Source organism: Schistocerca americana, chromosome 2 (genome assembly GCF_021461395.2).
Source record: "Schistocerca americana isolate TAMUIC-IGC-003095 chromosome 2, iqSchAmer2.1, whole genome shotgun sequence".
Lineage (NCBI taxonomy): Eukaryota > Metazoa > Arthropoda > Insecta > Orthoptera > Acrididae > Schistocerca > Schistocerca americana.
In genome coordinates, this window is record NC_060120.1 from 832,404,770 (window position 1) to 832,427,977 (window position 23,208).

The 23,208-nt window shown below is 43.6% G+C and overlaps 1 protein-coding gene across 5 annotated transcripts in view; it reads right to left on the reverse strand.

Moving 5' to 3' along the window:
• The window catches only part of LOC124595478 (protein phtf), a 191,902-nt gene that overhangs the window by 42,120 nt on the left and 126,574 nt on the right, over positions 1-23,208 (reverse strand). For all 5 annotated transcript variants that reach the window (XR_006978211.1, XR_006978210.1, XR_006978212.1 and 2 more), the window contains 2 exons: positions 12,376-12,498; positions 3,701-3,908 (listed from right to left, as the gene is read on the reverse strand). Coding sequence is in view for 1 of the 5 variants with exons in the window: in XM_047134237.1 (XP_046990193.1) it covers positions 3,701-3,908; positions 12,376-12,498 (331 nt within the window). In the remaining 4 variants the exon portion in view is untranslated. The remainder of the gene's footprint in view (positions 1-3,700; positions 3,909-12,375; positions 12,499-23,208) is intronic.

Genomic DNA, 23,208 nt, shown 5'->3' on the forward strand with positions numbered 1-23,208 from the left:
ACTCAGGTCCAAGACACCCTTTGCATTCCTTCACAAACTCCACACCTTCTCTCCTATCCGCTTTGCCTGGTCCTCCTCAACCCAGCATTAACCACCTCCTCTCTGATGGCTCCATCCACTCCTCTGTCCACATTAAACCAACCAACTGACAATAGATGCCGTCCCTTCCACATCAAAAAATCCCTCCCACACAGCCTGGCTACCCAGGGACAGTGTATCTGCAGTGACAAAAACTCCCTTGCTCTGTATACTGAAGGTATCAACAAGGCCTTCACAGAGAGACACTATCTCCTAGCCTAGTCCATAAACAGATGTTCCATGCCATATCCCCCAATCCTCTCACCAATCCCCAGACCACAAAGGAGCACACTCTTCACCACCCACTACCACCACAGACTGGAAAAACTAAACCACATCCTTTGTCAGGGCTTTGATTATCTATGATCATACCTTGAAATGAGGGACATCCTACCCAAGATACTTCCCACCCCACCGAAAGTGGTATGCCATCACCCACCTTACCTCCCAACATCCTAGTCTACCCCACACCACACCCTCTCCCAACCCCTTACTACAGGGATCACATCCCTGTGGAACACCCAAGTGCAAGATCTACCCAATTCACCCATCCAGCACTTCCTATTCCAGCCCTGTCACATGCTTACCCTGACTCATCTGAGCCCATACCACCTGTGAAAGCAGCCACATTATGTACCAGCTCTGCTGCAGTCATTGCACAGCTTTTTATACTGGCCCAGAGGTCAACCAGCTGTCCCGCAGGATGAAATGCCACTGGCAAACTGAAGCCAAGAGCATGTGGACCACCCTGTGACACAAATATGCAGCTGAACATGGCACAACATGCAGCTAAAAATAACATTTAAATGCAAACATTTTAGATTAGGCTTTACTGTGACTGTTATTGACATTAAATGAAACAACAAGTTTACTGTTACCAGTCACCGTACAAAACCACTGCTCCAGACACTTCTTGTCTTATATAGGTGTTGCCGACTACACCGCCTATTCTGCCTGCTTACGTATCTCTGTATTTGAATATGCAACCCTATACCAGTTTCTTTGGTGCTTCAGTATATTTTAAATCTCCAGTGCCAACATGTCCCTGTGAATTCAAAAAACCTCCATGGGGAAGTGCCAGAATGCTGTTCTGACCTAAATCAAGCCTGCTTCCTTAGATGGTGTCTAATTGCAACAACATGAACCACAGCCTCTTCTATAAACATTAACACAATAAAACAAACTTTGGAGTGGGCAAACACTACAAATGGCATCACTCAAAGTCTGCTCCCCTTCTTGACCTACGAAAACGAGATACCTGGACACTGGAGGACTGTTCATAAACTGTGATGATCGCTGATGACGGGAATATATTTGTAAAGAACCCAAACACAGCAGGAGAATAATGGAACAGGCTTACAATTGGTTAACATCTAAAGCCTTACCACTTAATCTTACGAACAGACTTATTCATGGAAAATGCACTTTAGGAAATTAAAAAAATTATAAAGAAATTGAATGGCTGGCCAGTGCTCACCTCCAGGTGGTGATATTCCGAACACAAAGAGGTGGTTAAAAATTGTGCACTGGTAAGCACTAGGCCACCTTCAGTCCCAAGATGATAGGATGATTGTGTGGGACTTAAAAATGAATTAAGAGGGAGAGAAATCAGTAGTCCGAGGAGTGCTAAGAAGTCGAGAATGAGGCAGAGACAAACTAGAGATTGAGGGAGGTGGAGTGGGGGAGACAAGGATAAAAAAGAAAATAGGAATAAAGAAAATAACTGAGTAAATAAATAATAAAAAGAGTGTACTTCGAATTGTAAGTTAGTGGAGGATAAGTTGAGGAGGGTGGCAGAATGCAAAGATATGCTGGAAAGCGAGTTCTCATTTCTGGAGTTCAAGGAAACTAATGTTGGACGGGAGGATATAAAAAGCCCATGCAGTGTAGAAGTCATCCAGATCCCTTGAGTCATGATGTACAGTACGCTCAGCAATTCTGAAGCAGTAGTTTCCAAAGCACACAATTCTACTATCTTCATTCAAGAGTTCAGCCATTTTCATAGGGCTTATTTCTATACACAACACCATGCAATGGATGTGTTTTAGTTGGTAAACAATGTATATGGTTTTGCACATCAATCTGCCTTTGATGTGCCAGTGGTGGCACTGAAGAAATTGTAGCAGGTGGGTGCGCTGAATTGTTAGGGATAGTAACCTAGACATGTGACGGAGTTTTGAAAGGATGTTTTAAAGGTAAACGTGTGTGTGTGTGTGTGTGTGTGGGCACGTGCGCGCGTTTGTGTGTGGGTGTGCACGCTGTACTTCCGAGTGTGTTCGAAGTGGAAGCTGTATTAGCCAGAAGGTGAGATGAGCATATTGACCGGAAGATTTGTTTATGGACAAGATCTGTCAGGTAGAGGTGGCTGATGCACTTACTGAGTGATGAAGCATACACACCTGCCACAAATGTCTAGGCTGTAGGAAATGGAGAGTTTGATTTGGAAAATGTAGCAGCTGTTAAAGCATAAGTACTGCTGGTTATTGGTTATTTTACATGAATTACAGTTTGTATGTGGGTTTCAGTGATGTGCAAGTCAATGTCAAGGCAGGTGATTTTGGATAGGTCCACGTGAATTTAAATGGGAAAAGGAGGTAAGCTGTTACAGGAGATGGAAGAATTCTTCTTCACCTTGATTCCAGACCACAAAAATGCCATTGATAAATCTGTAAAAGTCAGTGACCCAGCATCTGGATCAAGAGGAATGCCTCTTCCATGTGAACTATGCAAAGGTGAGCATTCAATGGGGCCATGCTTGTTTCCATAGTGGGCCCCTCTGTGTAGATATGTTCCTCAAATCTAGAGAACTTGTGATTGAGATGAAGTCTGCTACAGTGACAACTAGGCTTTAGGGAGCCTTTCATGTTGCCTTAGTAGAGGTAGCGAGAGGCTGTATGTATGGCAATTGCTTGTGTAGAGCTAGCCTGCACCAATAATGACAGCAAAGATCTCAGGTGGGAGACCGCTGGGAATGGATTTAAGACATTCCAGGAAGTGACTGGTGTCTTTTATGTAGGTAGGGTACTGTGTGATGGGATGGAGGTGCTGACATGCCAGAGCTGAGATGAGTTCAGTTAGCACTTTGAAGCCATTTATAATGGGATGGCAAAAAAAAGTTGTTTTTGTGTAGCTTGGATAATACGTAGAAGGCATGTGTTTGGGGGGAGGGGGGGGGGGGGGGGTTGCTCACGCCCCTTGGCGGATGAGGTGTTAGAAGGCAGTTGCAAGTCCTGTAGAGAAGCCTACGACTCAGAACTTTTTGCACTTTGGTCTGCTTCAAAGAAATGAGGTCATTATGGAACAGAAACTCTTAAGGAATTTCTTACTTCCAACGTAGCCTACCAAGCCTTCATGAAAAATAACACAGAAACTCCAACCCTTAGCCAAGCTGAGTCCTCTGATCTGAAGGTAGACAGGTCCAGCATCATCTGATGTGGAGACAAAGGCTCCACTACTGTGGTACTTCAGTGTGAGGAATACACAACACTGGAAGGGCTTTTCAGCTAGTTGACATCTCAACAAACAAAAATCTTGTTTCGGAACTAGCGTCTTCAGACTAGTCCAAAAGATACATGAAACAGATTTCCATTTAGTGTACAAGCAAAGCATTAAAATTACTCACCATAATGTTCCCCCAACAGCAGCCTCAGAAATATAAATAAGAGAGTCTGAAAAATGCGACAGTAGTCCTCCAATATTCAGGGTGCTGGATGATGACGCATTGGCAAGCATAACTGTGTTGATAGGAGTTGTTGGTTGCGTCTCTGATAAAACATCAACAAAACGGCATATTGAAGGCAGCAGGGAAATCACCACGGAAACTACTACACCTGTAAAAATGAAGCAAGTACAAAATCACTTAATGAAAATATGAATCATTAGAATTTTTTTTATAATTTGAGGGCAGAAATGTAAAATGAACATAAGACACATTGACAGCCTTTCTTGAAAGGTACTGAATTATGTTGCTGTTAACACACAGTCAATTCTTCACTTTTCATGCATTAAGCATTCATTATTTCAGAATCTATACAATCAATATTCTGTACAAATGTTAAATGGCCTTACTTTAAATTGGATGTATCAGCTGGAAGTGCATGTTAATATATCACTTTGTCATACAGCAGTTGTCATCATATACAGTCCAATAACAAATTTTCCGGAAGAGGAAAGGCCGTTTTAAGGAGACATTAACTTAGTTCAAAACGCATTTTAGCAGAAAAAGAACAATTTTTTAAGAAGAATCACATCTAATAGAGTAACGATGAAGCAGAAAATTAGTAGTTATATGGACAAGTTGTTGTCATTCGTTTTGGTGATGCAGAATATCATTTATGGAGACTAACAGCCTTTTTCATCTCTAAAAGTCTATCATGTAAAAATCACATAAAACTTCTAGAAATTTAATATGTTCAGTAACTATTATCCAAAATTTCATATGTTTAATGTGTTTGACTGTTTGCACAAGAATACTTTGCTGAATAATAAATAAAACAGATAGCAAGAGGAGAGATAAAAAGACAATGTGGTAAAACAAAATATATGAAATAAAAGTGACTGTCAGATGAAAGAAGACAATGTAAATGGCAACTGATAAATATGGATAAACCAATTTCTATTACACATTGACATTTCCCATTTAATAGTTTAGGGAGGTCTGACTTGATGCAAAACGTTACATCACTCTGGCTGTAGAAATTTACTAAGCCAGTGAAAAGAAAAAAAAAAATAAATTGTAAAATACTTTCTTTCAAATCTCTGTTTAGATCATCCGAGGATGCGCCTAATTTGGTGTGAAACCAGTCGTGGTTTAAATAAAAACTTTCTACAGCCAGAGAAGTGTGTTTTGTCTTCTTACAAAAGGTGCACATGCCCGTAACTTTCCACTTGTGCAACTACACATGCGCATTTGTGCAAGTATAATTTCCAGGAAATGGAGGCCAAGCATAAAGTTTACTGCTACCTGCCTTTGCTGGGAATCTATGGGTGTTTTAGCAGATGACGGACAGCTTGGGTCGGTATCTGCTTGATTGTGTAGTGTGCTGTGGTTATGCTTAAAGCGATTTAAGTGCAATAATGTCTGTTGACTCCAAAGGAAGCACGCTGAAGTTTATAGATAATTATAGACAAAGAAAGAAATCATATCTAACACTTGCTTCTGAAGATTATTTGAATAAAAATTCGAGATGTGTTGCCCCGATTATCAAATATTAGATGAAGTCCCCGATCATATTTCTGTGAATAATGAGGTATCGTAAGTTCTGAAGTGGGAAAACTGAGAATAACAATCTAGTGAAAAGTGTATATGAAACTGTGGACAAATATTCATTGTCTGGCAACTCAAAAGCACAACAACTGAACAGCCTTATATCTGAACAAAAGAAATGATGCGGTATGTGTAGCTCCTCAACAAACTACTAAAAATAGAAATGAAGCACACTGATGATGCAAAAAATATTCCCACAAAACCTCCATTCTAGTGGATTCTGGCTTTCACGAAATTCCCAAATTTGCCAACTCTGAGGATGTTAATCTACGAATCATATTTCATGACTAGAATATAATAGAGGCAAACATTCCACGTGGGAAAAATATATCTAAAAACACAGATGATGTGACTTACCGAACAAAAGTGCTGGCAGGTCGATAGACACACAAACAAACAAAAACATACACACGAAATTCAAGCTTTCGCAACAAACTGTTGCCTCATCAGGAAAGAGGGAAGGAGAGGGAAAGACGAAAGGATGTGGGTTTTAAGGGAGAGTGTAAGGAGTCATTCCAATCCCGGGAGCAGAAAGACTTACCTTAGGGGGAAAAGAGGACAGGTATACACTCGCACACACACACATATCCACCCGCACATACACAGACACAAGCAGACATTTGTTAAGGCAAAGAGTTTGGGTAGAGATGTCAATCGAGGCGGAAGTACAGAGGCAAAGATGTTGTTGAAAGACAGTTGAGGTATGAGCGGCGGCAAATTGAAATTAGCGGAGATTGAGGCCTGGCGGATAACGATAAGAGAGGATATACTGAAGGGCAAGTTCCCATCTCCGGAGTTCTGACAGGTTGGTGTTAGTGGGAAGTGTCCAGATAAACCGGACGGTGTAACACTGTGCCAAGATGTGCTGGCCGCACACCAAGGCATGTTTAGCCACAGGGTGATCCTCATTACCAACAAACACTGTCTGCCTGTGTCCATTCATGCGAACGGACAGTTTGTTGCTGGTCATTCCCACATAGAAAGCTTCACAGTGTAGGCAGGTCAGTTGGTAAATCACGTGGGTGCTTTCACACGTGGCTCAGCCTTTGATCGTGTACACCTTCCGGGTTACAGGACTGGAGTAGGTGGTGGTGGGAGGGTGCATGGGACAGGTTTTACATCAGGGGTGGTTACATCAGTCCCTATACCAGTTCCAAACTGAACAATCCATTGCCCTCACCCACCTAATCCTTCACCTACACATCAACTCAGCCAATGAACACACCCGTCAACTCCTATCCTTAATAAAAGTCCTCAATCTTTCCTCTCCCACATCCACACCGGCTGTTCAGAGCATCCTCCTACAGGCCAATCGCAAATTAGAACAGCATGCCACCCTCCACCTCAAAAACTATCCAGTCTCCTGGTTTCCCACCTCCGGAAAGGCAACTCACTCACCCTTCACAACCTTTCCAGCAAACCTCAACCTCCTCTCATTGCACACAGACCCAGTCTCTCCCATCTACTCAATCTCCCGCTTCCAGCTCCACTCCCCCCCCAAAACTCAAAATTCCAATCAACACAATCTGGAACCACAACACCCTAATTCAGTAGTTAACCTTTCCTCCAAAGCTCTCTCCCAATCCGAAACCTCTGTCCTATCCAAAGGCCTCACCTTCAGCCCCACTCCAAGATTCAACCAAACAGCCCTTGTCAAAGATTTACTGTCCTACACCCGTACTCTCTGCTGGAAATATCACTTTGCCACGAAGAAAAATGATCCTAATCCTACTCCTAATGGTCCAACTCCCCAAGACACTATCCAAATTGAACCCTGCCTGGAACAGTTCCATCCTCCGTCACAGCGGGACCCACCTCCTCTTCCTCAAAATCACCCTCTCCAAACTTTCCAGGAATTTCTGACTTCCCGCCTTGCCTCTCAATCCTTCTTAAAAAAACCTTAATCCTACTCCCAACATCACCACTGCTGAAGCTCAGGCTATCCGTGATCTGAAGGCTGACCGATCCATCGTCATTCTTCCGGCGGACAAGGGTTCCACAACCGTGGTACTTGATCGTCGGGAGTATGTGGCTGAGGGATTGCGTCAGTTTTCAGACAACACTACATACAAAGTTTGCCAAGGTAATCCCATTCCTGATGTCCAGGTGGAGCTTCAAGGAATCCTCAGAACCCTAGGCCCCTACAAAACCTTTCACCTGACTCCATCAACCTCCTGACCCCACCAACACCCCGCACCCCTACCTTCTTCCTAAAATTCACAAACCCAATTATCCTGGCCGTCCCATTGTAGCTGGCTACCAAGCCCCCACAGAACGTATCTCTGCCTATGTAGATCAACACCTTCAACCCATCACATGCAGTCTCCCATCCTTCATCAAAGACACCAACCACTTTCTCGAACGCCTGGAATCCCTACCCAGTCTGTTACCCCCCAGAAACCATCCTTGTAACCATTGATGCCACTTCCTTATACACAAATATTCCGCACGTCCAGGGCCTCGCTGCGATGGAGCACTTCCTTTCACGCCGATCACCTGCCACCCTACCAAAAACCTCTTTCCTCATTACCTTAGCCAGCTTCATCCTGACCCACAACTTCTTCACTCTCGAAGGCCAGACATACCAACAATTAAAGGGAACAGCCATGGGCACCACGACGGCCCTCTCGTACGCCAACCTATTCATGGGTCGCTTAGAGGAAGCCTTCTTGGTTACCCAGGCCTGCCAACCCAAAGTTTGGTACAAATTTATTGATGACACCTTCATGATCTGGACTCACAGTGAAGAAGAACTCCAGAATATCCTCTCCAACCTCAACTCCTTTGGTTCCATCAGATTCACCTGGTTCCACTCCAAATCCCATGCCACTTTCCTTGACGTTGACCTCCACCTGTCCAATGGCCAGCTTCACACGTCCGTCCACATCAAACCCACCAACAAGCAACAGTACCTCCATTATGACAGCTGCCACCCATTCCACATCAAACGGTCCCTTCCCTACAGCCTAGGTCTTCGTGGCAACCAAATCTGCTCCAGTCCGGAATCCCTGAACCATTACACCAACAACCTGAAAACAGCTTTTGCATCCCACAACTACCCTCCCGACCTGGTACAGAAGCAAATAACCAGAGCCACTTCCTCATCTCCTCGAACCCCGAACCTCCCACAGAAGAACCCCAAAAGTGCCCCACTTGTGACAGGATACTTTCCGGGACTGGATCAGACTCTGAATGTGGCTTTCCAGCAGGGATACGACTTCCTCAAATCCCGCCCTGAAATGAGATGCATCCTTCATGAAATCCTCCCCACTCCACCAAGAGTGTCTTTCCGCTGTCCACCTAACCTTCGTAACCTCTTAGTTCATCCCTATGAAATCCCCAAACCACCTTCCCTACCCTCTGGCTCCTACCCTTGTAACCGCCCCCGATGTAAAACCTGTCCCATGCACCCTCCCACCACCACCTACTCCAGTCCTGTAGCCCGGAAGGTGTACACGATCAAAGGCTGAGCCACGTGTGAAAGCACCCACGTGATTTACCAACTGACCTGCCTACACTGTGAAGCTTTCTATGTGGGAATGACCAGCAACAAACTGTCCATTCGCATGAATGGACACAGGCAGGACAGTGTTTGTTGGTAATGAGGATCACCCTGTGGCTAAACATGCCTTGGTGCGCGGCCAGCACATCTTGGCACAGTGTTACACCGTCCGGGTTATCTGGATACTTCCCACTAACACCAACCTGTCAAAACTCCGGAGATGGGAACTTGCCCTTCAGTATATCCTCTCTTATCGTTATCCGCCAGGCCTCAATCTCCGCTAATTTAAATTTGCCGCCGCTCATACCTCACCTGTCTTTCAACAACATCTTTGCATCTGTACTTCCACCTCGACTGACATCTCTACCCAAACTCTTTGCCTTGACAAATGTCTGCTTGTGTCTGTGTATGTGCGGATGGATGTGTGTGTGTGTGTGCGAGAGTGTATACCTGTCCTTTTTTCCCCCTAAGGTAAGTCTTTCCGCTCCCGGGATTGGAATGACTCCTTACCCTCTCCCTTAAAACCCACATCCTTTCGTCTTTCCCTCTCCTTCCCTCTTTCCTGATGAGGCAACAGTTTGTTGCGAAAGCTTGAATTTTGTGTGTCTATCGACCTGCCAGCACTTTCGTTCGGTAAGTCACATCATCTGTGTTTTTAGATATATTTCATGACTAAATAAAAATGACACACTGAAAGTCAACTAACCTTCACATAACAGAAAAGGACCTCCCACAAGTATCTATCAGTTTCAGGAATAATCACTTTTATTTTTATTTATTTGTATTCTGTAAATAACTATGTATATGGAATGAATCATAATTATACATGAAAACAGTCCTTATAGATGCTAATAGATACGAATTGTAATACTGTGACGGCCGGAGTGGCTGAGCGGTTCTAGGCGCTACAGTCTGGAACCGCGCGACCGCTACGGTTGCAGGTTCGAATCTTGCCTTGGGCATGGATACGTGCGATGTCCTTAGGTTAGTTAGGTTTAAGTAGTTCTAAGTTCTATGGGACTGATGACCTCAGATGTTAAGTCCCATAGTGCGCAGAGCCATTTGAACCATTTGTAATACTGTACAGAAACAAAATATGCTAACAAGCACAAGCTTAGGCATTTCCTATAGTGATAAGAGGTATAGAACGATTAAATAATAAATGCAATTATTCCATATCACAAGTTACATTTTTGATAGCATTATTTTGAAATGAGAAATAAATAATTCAAACAAGTATATAAGTCGCCAGTTAATAGATAACGAAATTTTATTGTCAGCATTATCACTGTAGTTTCCCAAGCTGAAAATCTAAAATCTCGCGATGACCTCATCTTGAAAATTTGCAGACAAAACGTAATCACTTTGTACTTCTCATACCTCTATTGTTTAATATTTACTTATCTACAGTCGCTTTTGCGTTTTCTTTTCCTGTCACCTTTTCACTGAAATAAGCGCAACTCAAGCCCCCAAGCAAAGAAGGAGATTCAAAGCAGACTGATACTGCATTGAGGCAACTTGTGGATACGAGAATGCCCATGCATACATGCGGTCTTTCCACAGATTTTTGTGCATGCCCTTTTATTCTGCTGCGTCTGTGATTGCATACAATGAAAGGCTCATTGTGTGGACATATCTTTATCACATAAAATTTATGGTGCATACCCTGTGTATCTGAGGACTGACTTTTTATCAGTGAAAAGTGCACATTTTGTTAAATCATCCCATACAGATGGATCCTCTTATTTGGAAAGCACGTGTCGCGAGGCAATTGCATATTCAGTCTAATCAGAATTTCTTCTTCCCATCTTTGAATTTAGAAAGATGGGCAACATTGCCAAATGATTGGCTTTACTGGTCACAGCTTGTTCTCATTTGCAATGACTCTTCCTCCCACAAAAAACTATTTTTCTTTTTCACTTTAGAGTGGAGAATATGCACAGAGATGGCATAATCCTACTACATACATGTAACCCCACACAAGTCTTTGGCTGCCGCATCTCTGACATCACCTCCCACACACCATGGTAACCAATACAAAAAGTGTTAGTTCCCTCAGTTTAGAATATTCAATAGAATGTCTTCAAAATTCCAATGATTCTTCCTGTGGGATACTCTAACAATATCAACTGGAGGACGACAACCTGAGCCAAGAAGAAAATTTCAGAATATCGTTACTTCTCACCAACACAAATACCTTTTACATAGTGACATATACACCATGTATTATCAATCGTTCGTGGAAAAATAACTAGCTGGAGGCATCTATCTGTTTCAACCATCAGTACATATGTACCATTTAAAAAATTAAAATAAAAACTTGGAAGCACACTATTTCTTGTGTTTTGTAATTTTTAAAATCAGTTGGGTCTCTTATTTAGTCAGGGTGTTGGTGTTAATGAAACTTTTACGCCAAAACAAAGCACGACAGTTACCTTAGAAAAAGGGAGGTGAAGCGAACACATCAAGGCCAATATTTGACTTTTTTTTCAGTCTGCAAAAGTCTGTTACGGAAATTTTGCACATTTTGTAGCCTGCACTTTATGATCTTCAAAATGATCAATACTTTGATGTTAAAATGACATATGCAGCCTGTGCTTCGACTGTGAAACATAATGGTTATATGTGCTTTGGTCATTAATGTTACAGATTGCCATGTAAAGTTGGATTCACCTACAGGCATGTAAATTTCCCACGAAACAGCATTCTGAATTTCATACAGCAGTCTGCAAACTGCAACAAAGCAGGTGCAAAACCAGTCAGTACAGGGACTTCAGTGAGACTTCACTGTACGCCAGGAAAGCAACATGAGCCACACAATGAAATATTTCACTCCCATTTGGCATTCCTTTTTGATATCTGAACTCGATGATAAAGGTTTCGAGTAAGATAGTTCCAAACTCAATGTAAGAAGATGGGCTCCCACATGACTTGCTGGTTTCTCAGACACTGTGATGTATCTGAACAAGAATATCGAAGTGACTGACAGCTATTTCTTTGCAGTTCTGTTTGGAGCTTAGTGCATACATCTCAAAGATGGGCTACTTCAAAACTGAACAGGAGCCTGCTTAAGTCATTATGAGTGTACAAAAATTTATTCTATTTCTTGAACTGTGCATGTTAATATTCTCCTACATCTTTCAAGGAGCACAGCACAACTGATTAATTAACACTTAAAATAAATTTATAAAAAGAAACACAGTCCATTCTAATCAGTAAGAAAATGGTTAGCAAGATGCTCTCAATCTGTCTCCAATCTCCTAACGGCAAAAAAAGTTAAGAAGAGAGCATTTGGGGGGGGGGGGGGGGGGGGGGGGACCCCCCCTCCTCCTACACACACCCGGGGGGGGGGATCCTCCCCCTCCTACAAACACACACACACACACACACACACACACACACACACACACACACACACACACACAGAGAGAGAGAGAGAGAGAGAGAGAGAGAGAGAGAGAGAGAGATGTCTTTTTTGTGCAACCTTCTCAGCATGATTGTGGACTGAAGGTGGAAGTTGAAATATTACCTGCATAAAAGTAGTCCATATTTTCAGGCATAGTTTCCACTCTGGCTATAATAGCAGAACTGATATCTAGCACAGAAAGATCAGCCTTCTTCACATCATGATTTTCCCATATTGTACAGCTGACTGAAAGAAACACAAAATAAATTTAAGGTACAAAAGTAAAGCACCGTTTTATAGTACAGACTATATCTTTATACTGTGCATTTTTGCATCATTTATACAGTGTAAATTTCTTAAAATGAAAAATATTACAAATGTTATGTACAGAATTGAACTAAATTGAAAAGACAAACCACCACTCAACCATAAGACAAGAGTTACAGGCGGTTACGTAAAGAACATACTATCACCCAGAGTAAAAAGTAAGAAAGCTTGTAACAAAAAGGAAACATGTAGAACACACAACTTAGACTATGCAAACTACTCATATACTTACATCAATGTTCAAGTATACAGCAAACATCATCGAGAAAATGGTACATTTTAGAAACAATTGCAAAATTTGCTATTTGAAATTATTTTCACCTTCTACTGTATATTAATAGGAACAGTTCCTATGGCTAGTTGATGGTAAGGGATGGGGAGAGTTTGCCAAGTATATAAGGACATACAAAGGAAATAAATGTGCAAAGTACAATCTCTTAATAAAATATGGGCAACATTATTATGCAAAAGAATATGCATGTAGTAACACTGTTCACGTTTACGTAGCACTTCACTTAGGGTAGACCGGGACCGTGTCCTTGGCATGCCCGATGTTAACTGACTGAGCATGGCCCGTGCTGCCAAAGTTGTTGTTGTTGTTATGCTGGCAGAGGTCGCATCCGAACTCCCGCGTGCCCTCTGGTGGATAGGACTCTACTTGCGGCAACTACCGTCCGTGACGCGCCGTGTCGATGTGCGCCTCCTGCAATCTTTCTGGTGGCTACTGCACTCCTCCTCCTTCGGGGGGTGAAGCCACTGTGATCCACTGCGTCGAAAGGTGGAGTGTCGGGCAGGAGTGATGACCTCCACATCCATTGGAAGGCCGGAGTCGAGGGGATCTGCCAACCCTCGAGCCGGAACCTTCGAATACGCCTGGAAGTGACCCACACGAAGAGGCCCCCGTCGTCCCACAACCGGAGCCCGGGACAGAACGGGTGACAAGCTGTCGAACTCCGGATCCTGTTCCACCTCAGGAGGGGCAAGACCCAGTGGCGGGGACGATGGGGAAGGGACGACCACAGGTGAACCAGCCTCCTGAGAAACCGGGCCTGCGAGGGGGGCCGGCTGTCGCTGGGGCATCTCGAACGATGGCGATGCCGGTGCCGGAGCTACTGGAGGCTGCCAAGGCAGAGTCACAGCGGGGAGAGGCGGTAACGTCCCCTGTGAAACCAACACAGGTGCCGGCAATGGGGAAGCCGGTGTCCGAGAAGTTGGGGGGTGAGTGCCCAAACGTAGCTGATTTTGGTGACGACGTACCACCTGGTCCCCCGCCTGCAAGGTATAGAGCCGGCGGCCATTTCGGCGCAGGACCACTGTCAGTATCCAACGTGGATTGCGACCAAATCCACGGGCCCAGACCAACGTACCCAGTGGAAAGCCAGGTACTCCGTTTTGCGAAGACTGGCGAGGACCAGGTCGGAGGAGGTGCAGCAGAGTCCTACGTTGACGCCCATGGAGGAGCTCTGCGGGGCTGCGTTCTCCCATTGGTGTGGTCCAGTATGCCGTCAGGAAAACCGTCAATGCTTCCTCCGCAGGAAATTCGTGCACATACTTTTTCATCTGTGTCTTAAATGTGCGCACCATGCGCTTGGTTTCCCCATTCGATTGTGGATGGAAGGGGGGAGAGCAACCGTGCCGAATACCGAAGCGCCTACAAAAATCCTGGAAGGTCTGCGAAATAAACTGCGGTCCATTGTCCGAGACCAGGGTGATTGGCAGACCTTCCACAGAAAAGATTTTTGCTAGTGCCTGGATTGCAACTTCTGAAGTGGTTGGGGAGCAGCGAACCACATATGGGAATCGGGAATTAAGCATCAATGACAATGAGCCAAAAGCCATTGAGAAACGGGCCCGCAAAATCGATGTTCCCATGCTTGGGTTGCCGGCGGCCATGAAGAGAACGCTGCCCTGGGAGATGCCTGTTGGCTCGCACACTGGGAACAGGTGGCCACCAAGTGCTCAATTTCTCTGTCAATACCGGGCCAGTACATAAGTCTGTGAGCCAAGGTATTAGTACGGGAAACACCCCAGTGCCCCGCATGTAATAACATGAGGACGTCCCTTCGTAAACTTGCAGGAACAACCACGCGAGGAGCTGTATCATCAGTAGCCAGAAGGAGAACTCCTTCCAAGACCGAGAGGCAGTCTTGTAGAATAAAATAATTACGAAGAGGGTCCGAGGCCCGGCCCGGAGGGCGGGATGACCATCCCTGCTGAATGAGGCGAACTACTTGCCGGAGAACCGGGCCAGCGGCCGTTTCCCGGGCGACTCGAGACCTAGTGATCGGGATGCCATCAACCGCTTGGCGGGACGCCACATCCAAATGAAAATACATAATCTCCTTTCGATCGAACGTAGGATCAGGGCCCACTGGAAGACGGGAAAGAGCGTCTGCATTGGCATGCTGTCCGGTAGGGCGAAAATGAATGTCATAATGGTACTTAGAGAGGAACAAGGCCCAGCGCTGTAGTCTGTGGGCCGCCCTATCCAGAATCTGAGAGGCGGGGCCAAATAACGATATCAACGGCTTATGGTCAGTGATTAACTGAAACTTCGTGCCATACAAGAAAGGGTGAAACTTGGTAACAGCGTAGACAATGGCCAAAGCCTCTTTTTCCACCTGGGAGTAATGGGCCTGTGCGGGACAGAGTTTTAGACGCAAACGACAGTGGTTGCTCGGAACCATCTGCGTTGCGATGGGCCAGGACCGCCCCCACCCCATACTGTGAACCATCTGTAGCCAGGACCAATGGCTTATGGGGATCAAAAGTAGCCAAACAAGGCGCTGACGTGAGGAGGCCCTTCAACGAGGTGAACGCTCGCTCGCATGCAGGCGACCAATCAAAAGGAACACCCTTGCGCAGAAGGCAATACATGGGGCGGGCTATGGTGGAAGCCCTGGGAATGAACCGGTGGTAATAGGCTATCTTGCCTAAAAAAGCTTATAACTCTTTCAGCGAAGCGGGCCGAGGAAGGTCGACGATACCTTGGACCAAACTTCCTAGTGGCTGGATGCCGTGCCGAGAGATGGTGTAGCCCACATACTCAATGGACAGTTGGAAGAAGTTTGACTTATGCAGGTTGCAATGCAAGCCCACAGACCTGAATTTGAGAAAGAGGGTACGAAGGTTGTGCAAGTGTTCCTTCATGCTACGGCCTGTGACAATTATGTCATCCAGGTAATTAATACGATGAGGGATTGTCGACGTGACGTGCTCAAGATAACGCTGGAATATCGCCGGGGCACTGGAGATTCCGAAGGCCAACTGCTGGTATTGGTGAAGGCCAAATGGGGTGTTGACGACCGCCAGCCGTTTGGAGTCCGCATCAAGTGGTATCTGATGATAAGCCTCCGAAAGATCGATTTTCGAAAAATATTGGCCTCCCGCCACGGCGGAGAACAATTCATCAGCACGAGGCAAAGGATAGGTGTCCACCACCAATTGGGAATTAATGGTGGCCTTGAAATCGCCACAAAGACATAATTTTCCCGAGGGCTTCCTTACAATAACGAGGGGTGAAGCCCACTCACTAGAAGAAATGGGAAGAACGACTCCTAGGGCTGTCAGCCGGTCTAGCTCTTCCTTTACCTGAGGGCGGAGAGCCAAGGGAATCTGCCTCGCGCGTAGAAAACGCGGGCGAGCCGACGCCTTCAACGTTAAGCGAGCTTCAAAATCTGAAACACGCCCCAGGCCGCCCTCAAAAATATCTGGAAAGTCTGAGATCAAAGATTCCAATGATTGATAGGGAACCTCTTCGGAGACCAACTGTGTGGTGTCAGCGACAGAAAAACCGAAAGCTTGAAAGGCATCCAGGCCAAAAAGGCTAGTGGAGCTCGCATCACTGACAACAATAAAAGTAATAGGCCGAGTGACTGATTTGTAAGTCACGTCGGTAGTGAATTGACCCAGTAAGGGAATGAACTGTTTACCATAACCGCGTAGACGCCGGTAAACTGGCGCCAACGGGGGCAATCCAAGGTCGGAATAAGTTTGTGCATTCAACAACGAAACTGCCGCGCCCATATCTACTTGCAGTTGTAACCGGCGCAACCGAACCGACACCTCGATAAAGAGTTTGCGTGCCGATGCGTCGGGAGCCTGGCCCGATGAAACTTCCTGAATGTCAACGTCCATGTCCTCTGTACCTGCTTCCTCCGATTCTTTTGCGGCTGAGCGGCAAACTTTAGCAATGTGATCTTTTTTATTACATTTGCGACAAACGGCCCAACGCTGGGGGCACTCTGACCGATCATGGTGTATATAGCACGAAGCACAAGACGGCAACAGGGGCCGGCGGCCGGAATTCTGTTTACGCGCCGTGCGGGAGCGGCCGTAACAGCCGGATTGTACCGCTCGCACGTCGCCCACCCCGGACACAGTGGACGCGGCCGCGCCGCCCTGAACCGCCGCGACGTCGCACCACGCTTCCAGCTGTTGACCTGCGGCGTGAGAGACTTCATACGATTGAGCAATGGACAGGACTTCCTCGAGGGAAGGGTCTTCTAACTGCAGAGACCGTTGCCGGACCTCCCTATCAGGGGCCGAACGAACAATGACGTCGCGTACCATAACGTGGGCATACGACTCTCGCGACTGCTCCGTGACAAAATGACACTTGCGACTAAGACCGTGCAGGGTAGCGGCCCACGCCCGGTAAGACTGATAGGGCTGTTTCTTGCATTGATAGCACTCGACCCTAGCCGCCACAACATGCGTGCGGCGGCGATAGTATGAAGACAGCAATAAACACAATGCATCAAAAGACAAGGGCGAGGGTTCCTGCAACGGCGTTAGCTGCCGCAAAACTTGATACAGCGAGGGAGATATCCAAGACAAGAAGAGAGCACGACATACCTCAGAGAGCACGACATACCTCCGCATGGGCAACATGAAACGCCTGGAAATGCTGCCGAAGGCGATGTTCATATGTGTCCCAATCCTCCGCCGTCTCGTCATACGGGGGAAAGGGAGGAGAGAACGGCGCTGGAACAGACGGCGTGGAGAGCAACGCCAGAAGCACTTGTTTCATGGTGGCCATGAGCTCCGTCTGCTGCTCAACCGGAACAACGACGCAACACGCGAAAGAACAACCCTACTCGTCGCCAACTGTGTAGTAACACTGTTCACGTTTACGTCGCACTTCACTTAGCGTAGACCGGGACTGTGTCCTAGGCATGCCCGATGTTAACTGACTGGGCACGGCCCGTGCTGCCAGAGTTGTTGTTCTTGTTATGCCGGCAGAGGTCGCGTCCGAATTCTCGCGTGCCCTCTGGTGGATGGGACTCTACCTGCGACAACTACCGTCCGTGACGCGCCGTGTCGATGTGCGCCTCCCGCGATCTTTCTGGTGACTACTGCAATGCACACTTGCACTTTTACGTAAGAGCTGTGATGATAAACATAAGGCATGTTTAATAAGACATACCTATAATTATTTTCAATCACATAACACCACGAAACAGTCAAATATCTGAATGATACACGAGACTGACAAAGCTTCCCAACTGCAGAGAAAATGGAAAACAAAGGCACAGTCAAAAAATCAACACCCCAAATCACACATCAAATCCTGAGCTACCAGAACTTAGAACCAATTCTGATATCAGGATATAGTGAGAAGCGATTCATTACAATGCAAAGGAGAAAATTACATATGAAGAGAAGACGGTATATACAGTCACTCTTGTGCATCAGAAGGGCGCAGTGTTAGTAAGGTTAGGTTGAGCCAAGATAATGGGAATAATGACTACAAATTTTCAATGATACCATAATTAATCCAGAGAAATGGCACATTAGAAATGAGAACTAAAATCTACAGAGGTATCACAGAGGGTAAATGGAAACAACAGTTGGAGGGATAAAATCAGACAGAGGAAAAATGCAAACAGAGGTATGGGGTGGCAAACAGAGAGCTGCAAAACATAAATGAAAAGAGCTAGATAGCAATAAACTAACTGTATGTAAAATGTCAGAGGGCTATTTTTCATCTTTGGGGTTCAGAAGTGTTGCTACTGAGAGGGTAAACAGAACTTTTTTGAACAACCATGTTACAGCTCCGGTATGGCTCCAAGTGATTTTTATCTTCTCAAGGACATGAAAAATATCTCTCTTTCCTAACACTTCGACACTGATGAATTTCAACAGTCATGACCTGGTTCAGATTTTATGCTGTAGAATTTCATAAGGAGTTAAGTTGTCAAATATCTCAGAGATAATGTTTAAGCCTGATTAGTTACTATGTTCACAAACAACCCACAATGGTTTCTAATAAAAACATAATCCTCATTCTGCTCCCATTAATTTCTAACTTTACTTTCACCTGGAAAAATTCCTGCTAGCGAACAATTTTACAGGAACAAAATAGTTGATGGACAGGGTCACAATGCTTTCACAGCTCGATTGCAAATTTCTTTACAAATAGAAAAGTTGATACCATGGTATGACAGGGGTCTCAGTTCTAGTGGTGTACACGATGGAAATGATAGGTGTATCTGCTCTAACGTGTATCCAAGCTGTTACATTTTACTATCTCAAGGAAAAATACCTTGTGAGTAACTGTCATATGTAAAAGGTCCTATTTTAATCAGTACATTAAATACTCCAGGTAACGCCTGAAATAAGTACCTGCTCATTTCCACTGAACAAACTCAGCACAAAGCTTGCTGGTGAGCATATTTGTTTTCTAGAAACCTCCTGATTCATCACTATGACATTTTCTTTCAATGAAACTCGTTTTATTTTCACTCTCCGGAAAGAGGTCAAAGGTATTCTTACAGGAACAAAGGTTTTTCTGGGGGGTCCCTTTGGATGTTTTGTTGGTAATTCAGGATTTTCAGCCTCCGATTTGTTTCAAATTTTTATTTCATGGCAACAACACTATAAAAACAATCAAGGCCAAAATTAGCAGCTAGACCACTAGTTTAGTAATGTTCACATAGGTAAAAGACTTTTATAACTATTCAAATTTAATAAAAAAATTTGTACCTATCCACTTTAATGTCAGGAAACTTTGCAGAACCATGTGTGACAACATATGTGAATGCAGACACGTTTATTAGATACTCCTCTGCTTCTAACATGTATTAAAGTGATAGAGCAAGTGCATTATGAGTGAGAACTCTTGTGGTTCCCATAACTTTCCACGGAACAGCACTATAAATGATGTGGCAACTCTCTGCAAATAAATGAACTGTATACTCACTATTATGTTAGTAGCTGCATGTGTAGTACAAATGTAAAACTACAAGCACATTTAAGACTTCGTGAATATGTCATTAATCACTATTTTTTTTGTGAAACTATCTTACTTCAAACTAGGAATTAACTGCATCAGGTGGTAGTGCATGTTGTTATAATCATTTTTGTCATTGCACAACTTCTCATCATATGCAGTCACAGTCCCATTTATAAAATTCTGGATAAAGATAGTGAGACTTAAGCATAAGCAAAGCACTGAGAAACAAGTACTTGGAGCAATATCAATTACCAGGTGTATTTAAGGGGAGATAGATAGAGCCAATAGTGGTAAAAGAAGTGTCATTACACAAGAAGATACTAGGCACTTGTGGATCTGTGGGTCATTTTTTTCTGAGAGGATGATGTCTACATCATTCCAGCCCACAAAATCTCATTTGTCATTGATTTTGGTGTATATTTTTCAATATTAAAATGACTTACCATATTTCCTATATTATTCCTTAAAAGTAATGTTTCTCTGAACACTTACTTTAACATTTGAATTTGAACATGAGCAAATACACTTTCATGGACAGATAGAATGTCAAGTATCCCTTTTGTAGCTCCCTCTATAGTTACATCCTGAACCGAAAATAATCATTTGGAAATACTAACTGCTTTTCCAGTTGCTGAAAGAAGCAAGCTTGCCACACTAGAGATGAGATTTCTGCATATGAGTTATGTTTTACATTGCAAATCTAATTCAGTTAGCACATGAATGCATATCATGCAAAATTTGTCTTTCTATGAGATGATATTACAACATAAGTATATCGTATGAGAAGAAGTTTGCCAAACAATATGCTTGACTTCTCATCTATTTACACCTTTTTGAAACACACAGACTAGTTCTAGCGTGATGTTATTTAAAACAGTCCTCCTGCACTACAAAACCAATATCTTACTCCAAATTACAGCACATCCCATACATAGCAGTGCATGAATTAAGATTCCTGCATTCTGAAATGAATGAAGTAATTCCCAAAAAAACCTGTTTGCAAAAGCTCAATCACAAGTATAATTTCTCATGGAGACATTACCAGAAACTATTAGTTTCTCTACATTCAGAGGGTGCTGATTCGGCAATTATATGTTTAATTAACAAAGTGCTGCTCCAGTTGCTAATAAGAACTTTAACTTCTGTGGACAAGTTAACTTGTCATGCTATGCCACTTCCCAGGTGTTGAAGACATGTTTCAACATAGTCTGAACTGCAACTGACGTATTTTAAGTGTCCCGTTCTGCCAACTTCTCACTGCTGCATGTAAGTTTCTTCCATACTTTGGTGAATAAAAAGTTTTGAGTATTTACCATACAATGTATGGGCCTCTTTGCATGCTATCAATTGCAGAAAACCCCATTTCAATATCTCGAACAGTTTAAGAAATATGATGATTGTTATGTCACACGATTCACTATGTGCATAGATGAAAACTAGTGCTTTTCACATGACCATTTGTCGGATGTAAGAGCCAACAACTTGTGAATGACATGAGATATTGTCTGCTCTCAATTCAAAATAAAATTTCAATACCTTGTCTACACTTCACACACTAAAATATACAAGCTAAAAATCAAACCTACACAAAGTTTATGCAATACGCTTTTACCACAGAAAAGTTTCAAAAATTTTGTGCAATGTTTTACTTAATGCAACACAGTAACTACGATGAATAATGAAAACAAATTCAGTCCTTTATCAAACGAAGATAGAAGACTGTAATACAGGCAAAAATCTAATTTTTTTCACCCAATAGTTTTCATACAATTGGATGATAGGTATGTCATGGCGGCCAGAACGCCTCTCTCAGCACAGGTAGTAGCATCTGACGAACAGTACAGGCGTAGCAAAGTCACACTCAGCAAGGAATGCAGAGAGTAAGTACATGGCAGCAAAAGGGTTACGTCCACAACAGGTTTCCACCTTTAATTAGGTCTGTTTTCAGTGGACCCAAAAATTGTGCTATAGAGAAGCGAAGTCAAATGAACCCTTAATTACAAGGCTGCCCAATCGAAGCATACTTTAAGCTCCCTTTGTTCCACAATGACAACACAAAGTATTTAAGACAAAAAAAAAAAAAGAAAATGAATCTATTACTACGATGTATTTAAGCAGCCAAGTCAGACCGTACAAATACAATGTCACCCAAACTGAAAGTTTTAGGATTTACATAAAGGACTATTAAGCAACTGAAGTGTAGCATCATAAGTACCCTCTGCCACACATCACTAGGTGGCTTGCAGAAGTATGATGTAGATGTAGACTTTAAAAAAGAAGCCATTAAATTAAATATGGCAGAGTAAAAACATGAGGGGGTTGCATTTTATTCATGATACAACATTGCTGCCCTCAAATGAGGTGGAGATAACGACTGTCTCAGACTTGAAAATTGTTTTGATAGACGAAACACAAACACTTACTCCAGACAACTTATGGAGCCAACATTTAGCACGGACTTGTAGCATACATTTGTAATACAGGGTGTATATTCTTCCAAGGTGAAAATACACTTTTTCCATGATAAGCGATGGTGTACTTTCCCTCAGAGCAGTAAAAATGTCAGTCCTTTGAATGGTAAGGATTTTATTCACTAGAATAGAATTCCCCAGTTTCCGAAGCATTGAAACAGACTGCAATGTGATTTCGTACGCCAGTCATAGCTCATGTCACGTTGATCTTGCCAGCCAATGACAGCAGATATTCAAAGGATAGGACACTTGATGTAGTCAGCCAATTGCAACATCACTGTTAAGTAGCGTGAACACACAAATAGGAAAAGTTGATGGTTTAAATTAATGACATGGTTGTTACTGTTATCATCCTCATACCTAGAAAATGGAAGGAAATGATTTGGTAAAGGGCAGAACTCTATAATTTCCATTACAAACAGAAAGGTGAAATGTTGCGGAATGAACTAGCTGTTTTTCCAATACTGGAGGGCTTTAATTTCAGATTGGAAGCAAACTGCATCAGGTGGTAGTGCATGTTGTTATAATCACTTATCATTGCACACATTCTCATCATTTGCAGTTGCATTCCCATCTATACAACATAGAATAACGAATGTGATACTTAAACAAAGCAGTGAGAACATGTACACAGAACCAGATCAGTTAACAGTGAACTTACGAACTGAACAACTGCATGTATCAAAAAGTTACAATACAGACAAAGTAATAAACGTAATTAGATGAGAAGATGAATCACAGTTGGGAGTGAAAGGCTAACTGGCTGCCTTCTTCTGAGGGAAAACAATAGCTAAGTCATTACAGCCGATACAGTTTTCAAAGTTGACCAAGTTTTCTAAATTATTTTCATAAATTATAATGGATTACCAATTATATTAAACAAATACTAACAAAGAGATAGAGGGGCTGGCCAGTACTTAC